The sequence below is a fragment of the Vanessa tameamea genome, chromosome 4 (assembly GCF_037043105.1).
Source record: "Vanessa tameamea isolate UH-Manoa-2023 chromosome 4, ilVanTame1 primary haplotype, whole genome shotgun sequence".
Classification (NCBI taxonomy): domain Eukaryota; kingdom Metazoa; phylum Arthropoda; class Insecta; order Lepidoptera; family Nymphalidae; genus Vanessa; species Vanessa tameamea.
In genome coordinates this window covers 9784456-9796802 of record NC_087312.1, presented here as the reverse complement: position 1 = coordinate 9796802, position 12347 = coordinate 9784456, and the positions used below count along the sequence as shown (strand labels likewise).

Genomic DNA, 12347 nt, shown 5'->3' with positions numbered 1-12347 from the left:
AAGACTCAATCGTTGTTGATTGTATTTATAACTGAATTCAAAGGTAAGTTTCATCAATTTTTTTAATCTAATATTGACAGATTAAATCTTAGGTCTGCTTACTACAAATTTTACTAACATGAAACATTTCGTTTTAAGACAGTTTATTATTGTAAGTTATTATATTTCTTACGGCTTAATACAATTTGAGTCAGTTTACTATTAAAAACTATTAATTATTTATAATACTTTGTGACATTCAAGTATAAGTCTATTTACTTCTTAAAGTATTGTTACTTAGGAGCCGCATTAGTAGTTGAGTCCTTGTTAAAATAAAAAGAATGGATGCGCACTTTTTGAACTACCTGTAATTTTTTAATATTAAGTCTTTGTAAGTCTAAATACTTATTATTAAAAAAAAAACAATAGACTTATAATATTACTCTTTATATTTTAGAGTGAAAATGCTATTCAATAGGTCAAAAAAAATAATGGAGCTTGTTGAGGCTCAAAATCCAGCTTTAGAGACGGCAACAGAAGATGATGGATACGAGTCAGTACGTATAACTGAAGTGACGGTAATTATTATAAGTGTTCTTAAATATTTTGTAATTTTTTTACTATTAAATACGGTTTTTTAAATTGTTTTAGATGTTAGGTGATATAACAAACAAGTCCGAAAATCAGCGTTACTCAAACGTACAGGAATATTTTAAGATTCTGGAATCGGCAAACCGAGATTGAAAGTACAACAACAGAAATTGTGATAAATCAAGAATTCAGAGAAAATACTACACCACAAGAAGAAAAGAAGAAGGGAAGGAAACGTAAACGAAATGAACAAAGCTGGAAACAGAACAAAGCTAAAAGTCTAAGAAATGCTGGAAAACAATATATTAGTAAGAAAAATAAAACAAGCAAATCTCGTTCTGTTCAATCACCCTGTAGTGATAAATGTTCTGAAAAAATAACCGCAGAACAAAGACAAACAATTTTTGATGCATATTGGAATCTTGGTCAAGTTGATGCTCAAAGATCGTTTATTATTTCTTGTATGACCGATATAACCCCAAGATATAAATATACAAACGCTCGTAATCCAAGAAATTGCAATCAAGCATTCCATAACTTATTTGAAGGACAATCGGTACGTGTTTGTAAAACTTTTTTTATTAAAACATTAGATATTTCTGATCGTGTTATACGCACAGTCAAAGACAAAATAGATAAACATGGATTTCTATCACGAGATCGGAGAGGACAACACATCAACCATATAAGGATTGATGAACAGCTAATAAAGGATATAAAAGAATTCATAGACGCTATACCACGAATCGAATCCCATTATATCAGAGAATATTCTACTCGTGAGTACATTGACGGCGGGAAAACAATTTCAGATGTTTTCCGGGACTTTGAAGAAGCTCAAAATAAAAATAAAAAAGCGGCTGGTAGATATTGTACATTTTACAAAAAATTTACACAAGATTATAATATATTATTTTTCCGACCTAGAAAAGACCAATGTGATCTATGTTTGCAATACAAGAACTCGACACCTGAACAAAAGTTATTACTCCAAGAATCGTACGATACCCATTTATAAGAAAAAACATTGTGCCGCCAAGAAAAATATGATGACCGTTCAAAAATAGACGAAATAAATAAGGTTCTTGTGTTTGATCTACAAGCTGTTCTCCAATCCGCGAGAGGAGATACTTCAGGATTTTACTACAAATCAAAGTTGAATAGCTACAACTTCACAGTCACTTCTTTAAACAAAAAAGTTGACGGCCAGATGAAAGACTGGTATGATGATGTACACTGTTTCTTCTGGAATGAAACAAACGCTAAACGCGGAGCCAACGAAATAGGGTCTTGCTTACTAAAAGTTTTTGAAAAGCTCTCAGCGGAGACATCATATGACAATGGGTGTAACTTAATTCTATAATCTGACAATTGTTCCGGGCAAAATAAAAATAAATTCATGGTAGCACTGTACCTATTTGCAGTCACTCATCTAAATATAAAAACTATCACTCATAAATTCTTAGTAAAAGGTCATACCCAAAACGAGGGTGATAATATTCATAGCCTCATAGAGAAGGAGATAGCAAAAAATCTAAAATCTGGTCCAATATATTCACCTCACCAATATGTAGCTAAAATTAAAAACGCAAAGAAATCTGGCAAGAAATTCTCAGTACATGAACTGACATTCGAGTCATTTGTGGACTTGAAAAAACTACAAGAAGATTGTTGTGTTAACTTTAACAAATCAAAAGAGGGGAAAACTGTTTTATGGAATGACATAAAGGTGATAAGAGTGACCAGAGATACGCCTTTCTCATTTTTCGTTAAGACAAAGATAGTGAATACCAGGAAGTGAGCGTCAGAAATAAAAGGAAGAAAATGCTTCCTGTGCGTGTGATATTATACCAATTAATGTATACACTCTAAGGCAAGACCTAAATGAGAATAAAAAGAAAGATCTTAGGGAATTATTTCCAAAAAAGATGATACCAAATTTTATTCCGACTTTTATAACTCTATTCTTTAACAGTGTAACCCATGTTAACGTTGATTGAGTACTGGTATATTAAAAAAAACAAAGTTCCTTTTAGTTTAAATAGGTTTACTTTAAATATCTTATTTTATATCTTATAGTTATTTAACTTAATTTGATCGAGACATTGTATTGTTGTATTTTTTTAAAGTAAGTTTCTTAGATCTTTTTGTTTTTATTTTATCGCGATTTTGTTCTTTAAGTTGAGTACATAATTATTTTATGTTGATTTATGAAGCCCATAAATAAATTCGTTACTTTTATCTTGCTTGTCAAGGATGCTGCAATAAAACATTAATATAGAATATATTTATTTCTTATATTTAATCGAAAAAGGCCAATATTAAGCTCACTCACGATCTGCCATTTTGAATAAACTGACCCAATCTCGTACCTAATGTGTTTTACTAAATGAATCATGAACAGACTAAATACTAAATGAGTCATTATTAATAATAAATGATTAAAAATGAAACTGGCTTATCACTTAATAAAGCACTTGCATTAAAAAACTATTACTTTACTTTTTACAAAAAATAGACCCATTTTAGAATCTTATTTTTAAAATAAAAATAAAAATTGTTTCAAGCCTTATTTGACTCATATCTGATAAATACTTAATCAAACGTTCAAATTACAAGCTTTAAATATTAATTATTAATCAGTATTAATTTTATGTATCAAAAAGTAAGATGAGTCCTTATAGCAAGATCTTTTGCGATTTCCCAAAAATTGATATTTTTTAGTTAAGTCAGTATTCCGTTAAGCATGCGATATATGTCTATATTAAATGTTACCCAGTATACAAAATAAACTTTAGATGTTTTCTCGGGATATAAATTATATTTATGATTTATAATTATGAAAACGATATACAGCTGTTACACAATTATATACTGTTAACACAAATATATATTTCTTTTGTTTTATAGACGAAAAACATCAAATCAATTCACAAATCAAAGTAGCGCTATAAAACTGGGTGACATGTTGATTCGACAGACATATTGTAAATTGTGCGACTCAATCATAAAAAAAGAAGCCGTCATGAGATGCTTGCCAGAATTGTAACATGAATATAATTAATATGAAATATAATGAAATTAATGGTTTTTGGTAGAATTTATATTTAAAGGATACCAATAAATAAATATACAAAATAATCGTTAGTAATATATTAGAATAACATATAACAACGAAGTATGTGTATAGTATATGCGCCACGCACAAACAAGGGAGTAGAGAGCTACCGTTGTAGCTACCTGAGTGAGGGTCACGACAGCATAGGAAAGCGTGATGCCGTTTGTCGTCACGGCACACGAGGCAGTTTTAAAATATACTATATGTACTACATCTAATATATGTACTTGTACATACAAGTTTAAATTAAAAAAAAATTGAAAACTGAAAAAAGAAAACGAAAACGAGATAAGTACATCAAATGTACGAAATATAGTAAGCTAAAGAGCAAAAAAAATATTATAGAAAAGGACACGCATTAAAGTTTGTAGAGAATGAAATCTTACGATTGGAAAAAAAAACACAATGAATTTACAAAGTTGTAACAGATCGCTTACTTATATGATAAGTGAGTAATTGAATGTCAACATTTTATCGGAGGTCACAGAAGTAACAGCGAAGGATTGATACCTACTTCTCATCGCTTACTCGTATGTTATCTACATCTTGATTTCTACAACATGATAGAGTGGTGAAGTTGTATCTTCACTGATAACGGCGAGGAAACGACTGATAATAAACTATTTTGATAACAGAACGCGAATATTTCTTATTCATTTTATATTTCTTGTTTGATTTTCGACTAATAACTTCTTATAATTATATATGCTATTGTAATGGATCCGATTTCTATCAGCTCAAATTTTAATAATTTATCATATTGTAAGGTTCCAAGAGTTCAATTATCTATTATTTATTTTTATTAAATGAAGGCAGAAGAACCACCTGCCAGCAGACGAGAACCTGTTGTATACACTTTCGCCCATCGACACTAATACGTACTGCTATAGTTTAAACAACTCTTTACAGTGTCAATACGTCGCCAACCATATAGCCGAGATGGCCCAGTTGTTAGAACGCGTACATCTTAACCGATGATTTCGGGTTCAAACCCAGGCAGGAATCACTGAATTTTCATGTGCTTAATTTGTGTTTATAATTCATCTCGTGCTCGGCGGTGAAGGAAAACATCGTGAGGAAACCTGCATGTGTCTAATTTTAACGAAATCTGCCACATGTGTATTCCGCCAACCCGCATTAGATCAGCGTGTTGAAATATGCTTCAAATCTTCTCCTCAAAGGGAGAAGAGGCCTTTAGCCCAGCAGTGGGAAATTTACAGGCTGCTAATGATGAATCAATATGAATGAATATTTATTTATATATAATAATTGTGTGTGATAATTTTGTTTGAGTGTAGACGAAATCTTCAAATTTCTATTTCTACAAAAACAAACAAGAATAGATATTTAAATGGCTATATATTAAATTTAGGTATATTTTATATCGTATTTTTTCTATTTTCTTATTTTATCTAATTAAAGATTAAAATATATGTATTAAAATTTTACGACTCCGTATTTAAATGTAAGCCATAATTAGAATATTGTTAATAAGGTATTGTTAATTATTTAAGCATATTTATGTAACGGTAACTTTATCATATGTTTTAAAATGAACTGTTACGTCGTCTGTGATCGCTATTTTAGTCTACGTCAATTTTATAAAGAAGCAATAAATTAATGACTGAAATACAATAAATCAAAATGGTTCGATACTTATTCCACCACATGCTTCAACGGATCACTGTATAGACATAAGAGTATGTGGTAGAGTTTCATCTAGCACATTCATTTCCCCGACGATGTTTTTCTTCACTAAAGGAGTTCAATGACATACTCCTACAAATAATTGTAAATATATGTATATATAGTTATCTACTCTACCGAATAGCATTAAGGTATTATCAAAATATAATTATTGTTATCATGCAATAAATAATGTGCGAAAACAGTTTTATTTTACATTTATTTGAAAAAAAATGGATATTAATGTTATTAATGGTATATAAAAAGTCGAAATAAATATGTTTTAAATAAAATAAAAAACTGTTGTAGTTTGTTTTTTTTTTGTTTCCCATCCGTAACATAAGTATGGACTACTTAAGTATAGTAATTAATATGTTTTTTTTATTTGGTCTTAATCACAGCTGTACATTATTTTAAAATTAATCTTAAAAATATTTAATATTATTATCATGATTAAAAATTAAATTATATTAACTTAAAACAACTATTTAAGTAGGTAAATCATTTATAAAATATACAGTTAATGTAAATAGTGTAGAGTTTTGTTATTTTATTAATAAAATAAAAAAAACAATAAAAAAAAACATTAACACTCCACATAATTATACTTATTACAGTGTCGTTATTATATGATAAAAATTAGGATTTAACACTTTAATCTCACGTCAGTAATGTAAAACCCTGCGGGTCAGGTTGGTCTCTGGGTATTTCTAGAAATTATATCTTTGGGATGTTTTTCCATTTTCCTCTAGAGATTAATTAACAAAGACAATACACCTCCCTATGTTTATTATAAATAAATACTAATGTGTTTTCTAATAAAAGATATACCATTGGGTCCTTTTCAATATTTAAATGTAATTAGTTCAAATGGAAAAACTGGAACGTGGTACAAACCAAAGAAAATAGTCATCAAATATAAGTTAGTAAATGCGTCACGTGAAATAGAAAACGAACATATAATAGTAAAATATTTGTGAAAAGTGTTTAGGCATTAATAATAATTTTCAAAAATAGTGTTTGTGATTTATCGTAAATGTAGCAATATTTCTTGCACAGATTAAAAAACCATAAATTCATAAAGAATAACCGACCTAGGTTACTTGGTATCTAGGTCGATTATTGTTTATAAAAAAGTTGTTTCTTTTTATAGAAGACAAAAATAAATCGAATTAATTATTATTAATGAGTTAATTAGTCATTTTAGTTTTGTAAGCTGATTCGATGCGATACAACATAGTATTGTGGAGACACCCAAAGAAAATTATCCAATACCGCATAGTCTAAAACGCTTTGAAGAGGGTAGTAAAATATTAGACTGCTAGAGAATTTAAATGCAGATTCAATAAAGGAAATAATTATTGCGCATTATACTTAATATTGTAACTATAAAAAAATGTATAGGTAAAGTTACCCTTCAAAAGTCTTGAGTCGTTTATTTTGAAAGCATTGTAATTAAAGTCGATCGAAAAGAAATCTGAACGGTCCAGAAACCACCAGGGATAAACCCGACGATGTGAGTCATCCAGACGCGTAATGTAATAACAAGAAATTTCTTCAGTGCAGGCATTTTGGCTCAAATTCAATGCTTACAGTCGCACAATGATCTGTTTGTGAATTGAGCAGCGTCTATTATAATTTTTCTTTAATCAAATATAGTAAAAATAATATTTTATAATTATTACTTTTGTTTTTCTTTTCTATATGTACATATATAATATGTTATTCATTGCTTACAATTTAAAACATATTTTTAATAAATTGTTTCATTTCATATTTTTTGTGTAATTTTTTAGTCATAAGATAAGAAAGTAATTAACTATTAATCAGTCAAAATAACCAAAAACAAATTAGCGAACTTTACTAATTTGGTAATTATCGAAAAATGACTAAGTATTACTTAAAACTACTTTAAGTTATACATAGTTGGTACCTAATTTAATTATTAGTCTTATCGAAGAAATGGTAAATAAGCATTATTTATTAATTTTACATGTTGTGGAATTATTTATTCAATAACCTTACTGACCACAATATAAACTTGGAATAAAACACACGAAATTATTGTAACTATTAACCTTAACTTAATCTTGCCTTTAAAATTATTTAATGTAAGTCAGTTTAATATAAAAGCCCATTAAATTATTGGAATGGTTTAACACGGTCATACTATTTGGATGGATCGGCTACTAAACTTAAAGAAAGATTGATGTTTCCAAAAATTGTAATGTTTACAAAACAAGACGTATCATGCATAATATACAATAGTATGTATTTATGACTCATGTGTAATTTCGGCAGCCATTACGTATGACACTTGTTACAGCTATCATATTGTCCTTTATTCTATAGGTGCACGTAGGCACAAAACCAGATTTCCTTTTCAGTACATAACATATGATTGGACAAAGGAAGGCGATAATTAGTTGTGGACAAAAATAGTCGTGCAGCCGGGCCCTGGGCCAGGTGACGTCAGCGCGCCAGGGCCGCGGCGGGGCAAGACGGGCCCCGCGCCAGTGTCGCGCGCGCCGTCAGTCTGGCCGCACGCCGCCTCGCTGCCCGCGCCCGCACCGCCGCCTGCTCCTGACGCCAGCCGCCTGTCGCCGCCTCCGACGCCACCACTCACCCTCCGCTCCCGACGTACCACCCGTGAGTACTAGCACCCCTTTATCCCTACGTTATTTACTCGTCCGAAAACCACTTTCGAGTCGATGCACCGCGGTAACGGCCGATGCAGGTTTCACTTCTGGCACACCAACCATCCGATGGATGCCCGCGCACATCGTTGCTCTCTCTTCCTATTAATTTTACACGTAAATAGTTAGTTATTGGTTCACGAGACCTAGATTTCTTATATCGGTAACGAAGAGCGTGGCAACCTTGGCGCATCGTGCAATGCAGCGGGGACCTTGCAAGTCACGCGTCACAGTAACCTCGGCTCACGCCGTGCTCGTGCCGCTACAGTGACGTCTCAATAACTATCTTAATCTCGACCTAGCGCGTTGGACGTCATGCATTGCTCTTTGGACGAATAGAGAACTGAACAAAGACACACTTAAATAAGCAATGTATTATTGTGTATACTACTCGGTCGTGTTTTAAAGCATTTAATTACATTCGATTGTAGGGATATGTTGATAGACGTGTATTATATAGCGAATACAAACAGCTGACCGACCGTCAACGTAGTTTTTAACAGATAAAAAATAAGACGCGGTCACTCAAGGACGGTCAACAACTATCGAGTGGTATTTCCCGTTTAACGGGCACCAGAGTGAAACACAAATGACGTGCAAACGACACTAGTCATTACCGGTGCTAATGTATCTTTAAGGCACGTAACTTGTGGGTCATACTGCGGCTAAGTAATATCGTAGTTAAATGTGCGCTGTGTTAAGGGGCCTCAAGCCGCGTTTCCCGAGTTATCGCACTGGAAAAACACGCCACATTTTATCGTGTGCTGTGTTCACTATCAGCTGTTGCGAGCGATGCGGTGTGCGGTCGCCAACACGGTTAGTCATTGTTGTTTACGCGAAAATCGTCTTTATTACGTCATAGTTAGAATGTTCATAATCTAATACAAATTATTTGCAGCTGACCAAAACTACGTCAATGGGTATAATCTATTTACATTACAATAATATGTACATAGTTACTTATAGAGTATTTCCTAATTTATTAACGAGTTTGTTTTTCAAATATAGCTTATATTATTATTATTTTGTACTTAATATATTATGTTAAAATGTAAAAAGGGAAAAGCTAAATTCGATCAATCCTTAATTAGTGATAAATATATATATATATATATATATATATATATATATATATTTCATATAATATTCATATAATATATATATATATATTTATGTATTTATTTAAGATTTTTTATGAAAGTAAAAATAATGCGTCCGTTCATTAATCTTATTTTTTTCGTAAGTAATCAAACACTTAGCTGCTTCTAAAATAGTCAATAAGTAGTGTTTGAATTAATAAAAACTTACATTTTAATTAAAAGAATAAAAATACGCACTGATAGTACATATTTATTTTAAAAACATTACTTATATATCGCACATTGCCTGAATAAAGATGAGCCTTATTTACATATTCATAAATATTACTTTGAAGTTACATTGAACATAGCCTCTAAAATAGCTCTAACTACATCGCCTCGAGCCGACATTGGTCGCAGCTTACAAAACCGGTAGACAGGCCACGGTTACCCTTCGCCGAACATCGCAGATGTCATGTCTACATTTAATTTTAATGAAAAATAAACAGCTTATTATTTAGTTACTTGATGTGTCTTCATTTAATATAACAAGGGAGAGCTAGTTAATGTTATATATTATTATTATACTCATCGCAAATTTAAAAATAATTTAGCTAAGTTAAACGTGATCGGTGGACCGTGGCCTCATTTACCATTGTGACACTCACTTACGCAAGACTGCCTAAGTTTGACAGCGGCTATATGACCCCTATTTTAATTCTCGATACACATGTACCACAATATGAATATACCAAATTCTATCTCGTTTCAGACAGTCATGGTACGGAAATACGAAAGAATGAGTGGACGCCAATCCTGGAGCGAAGAAGAAATGGCAAAAGCCGTGGCAGCCGTGGTGTCTGGCAAAATGGGTTACAAACTCGCCGCCAGAACCTACCACATACCACGATCTACACTCCAAAGGCGAGCTAGTAAAGTACGCTATCAGCAACCCGATGACCCCAAGCCACTAATGGGACACTACAGACGTGTATTCACAGAAAGTCAAGAAAAGGACTTAGTCGGGTATATTAAGAGTATGGAAAAATTTTTCATGGGCGTTTCCAGAAGAGATATTAGAGAGCTTGCATTCCAATATGCCGAAGACAACAATCTGAACCACCCTTTTGATGTCAATACTCGGATGGCAGGTGAAGATTGGGTAAGGAACTTTTTGAAAAGAAATCCAGAGCTGCTCCACAAATCAGAAAAAGATTATGAGCTGGAACCGGTTAACTTCGATCAGTTCTACCACTTTATGTGTCAATCATCATGATCGCTAGCGCACAGGCTACTTAGTCCTAATGAAGGTCACGGTGAAGCCCACCTAACGGAACCTCAAAGTTATAATAATTGTGTACAATACAGTAGGTAACAATCCAAGCTGAAGATTTACCTACGGGTTAGGATAATTATAACTTAAAAACGGAATTACGAAAAACACGTAGATAATTTTTTTAAGACTTAATTGAATACGCTCCACAAATAATATGTAGGTAACTAAAATATTTAAATTAAAAGAGCCTAGCTCTAATGATATTTATAGCCAATAGATTTTTTATTAATGATATTCCATTCTTTTAACTACTTAATTAGAAAGTAAAAATAATTGAGTACTTATGGACATTCTATAGTTGTCTCTTGTTTATAGTTTATATTCTGTTATTTAATACTAATCGGTTAATGGGCTGTGATAATGGAGTTGGTGTAATTAAGGGAACATATCAAAGGAAAAGGTATATATACAATGTATAGAGTATATTATGGAATGACACGTTTTTTCCAAATTTTGTTATTTTTTTATATAAAAAAAAAACTCATTATCTATGCAACAAGATTTATGATAAATAATAACCACCAAATAGAAATATATATTTCGTTAAATTATTTTTTAAATGAATATTTGCTATTATTTTGTTAAACAATAACAATACTTTATATATTCAGCTGTTAAGTAATTTCGCCTTACATATAAGCGTTGTATGCTGTTAAGATTCGTGACGTTGGACAAACCAATAAAAACCGCAGCATCTACTCGGAGCTAAAGTAGCCTTATCAGCATTCAACCAATATACGTACGCGCAATATTTGCTCTATTTTTGTTCGATTAACGGGTGTTATTTCAACACGTCACTAATTTGGGCTAGTTCTGTAATAATACAAATGTACATTGTAATATAACTAAGAATTGTGATAATGGTGATTGGTGATAGTAGAGGGAAAGTTATAGTAAATTCATTTATTAATAAATACATTAAGGAATGTAAGAGATATTTTTATAATTTAAATAGGAAAGTGACGATGTTCCTTTCATTTTACGACCTACAAAATTGTTGTTACCTGATTTATGTTTTGATCTCTTGAAAACTAGTTTTAATGATTAATTTCTATTAAATATTGTTTTAAGTCATCTTTCCATTCGTGTGTGAGAAAACAAAAACAAATTTTCGAATGCCAAACTACGTTGTTATTTGAGATTTATATTTAATTTGACTAGTTAAGTACTTAATAAGTTAATAAACAGTAAAAATGTCACATTTGGTATGATTTGTCCCTGATTTGATTTTTCAGGTTCCTTGATTTTAAGAAGCAAAATCTCATATGATTTTATTAAATCTCATATGATTTACTTATTTCTTATTGTTTCTAATAAATGATTAAGATACATAATAAAAAACAAGTTCGAATAGCGCCTTCTATACGTTTAGATCTTTTAAGCTACGCAACGGATTTTATTACGGTTTTCATCAATAAACAGACTTATTTGAAAGGATCACCTTCCTTACTTTTTATGTCTGGTCTTCAATATAAAAGTTCCATATAGACTTTTATGGTAATCGTGTGAAGCCGGGACGGGTAGCTAGTAATTAATAAAGGTATTTTCCAATTAAAATTCAAAGCGCAATTCAGTACTCTTGTTCCATATAATATTAACTTTAGGCACTGGTAGCTCCACATCGTTTTCTTCAGTGTTAATAATTATGCGATCATTGAGTGCGTTTCCCACATCAGCATATGCACAGAGTCTACGACCTTTCATGCATGCCGAAGCAAGGGAGCATAGGAAGATACATAAAATGGCAAACTATCATAACTTTGGGCTGTTACTGAAACCAAATAAACGGCTGCGAAATCGTCACCGTCAGCGTCAATATAACTTCATGATATGAGGCTCAGGAGCAGAGCAGCAGCCATAAA

The 12347-nt window shown here is 31.7% G+C and overlaps 2 protein-coding genes across 7 annotated transcripts; both read left to right on the top strand.

Annotated features, from left to right (window-relative positions):
* The first annotated feature begins 470 nt into the window (after positions 1-470).
* On the top strand, positions 471-1657 carry LOC135194702 (uncharacterized). Its single transcript, XM_064220542.1, has 2 exons — positions 471-532; positions 685-1657. The coding sequence occupies exons 1-2, from the start codon at positions 471-473 to the stop codon at positions 1586-1588; spliced, it is 966 nt and encodes a 321-aa protein (XP_064076612.1). The 3' UTR covers positions 1589-1657.
* A 5995-nt stretch (positions 1658-7652) lies between these two features.
* LOC113403949 (uncharacterized) lies at positions 7653-11684 on the top strand. 6 transcript variants are annotated; one of them, XM_026644623.2, is made up of 2 exons: positions 7653-8023; positions 9926-11684. In XM_026644623.2, exon 2 carries the CDS (start codon positions 9928-9930, stop codon positions 10423-10425), a length of 498 nt encoding a protein of 165 aa, XP_026500408.1. In that variant the 5' UTR covers positions 7653-8023; positions 9926-9927; the 3' UTR covers positions 10426-11684. The 6 variants fall into 6 exon arrangements, with proteins under 6 accessions (XP_026500408.1, XP_026500407.1, XP_026500409.1 ...); XM_026644622.2 differs by having other exon boundaries at positions 7660-8023; positions 9922-11684; XM_026644624.2 differs by lacking the exon at positions 7653-8023 and adding an exon at positions 8662-8886.
* Positions 11685-12347: the final 663 nt, after the last annotated feature.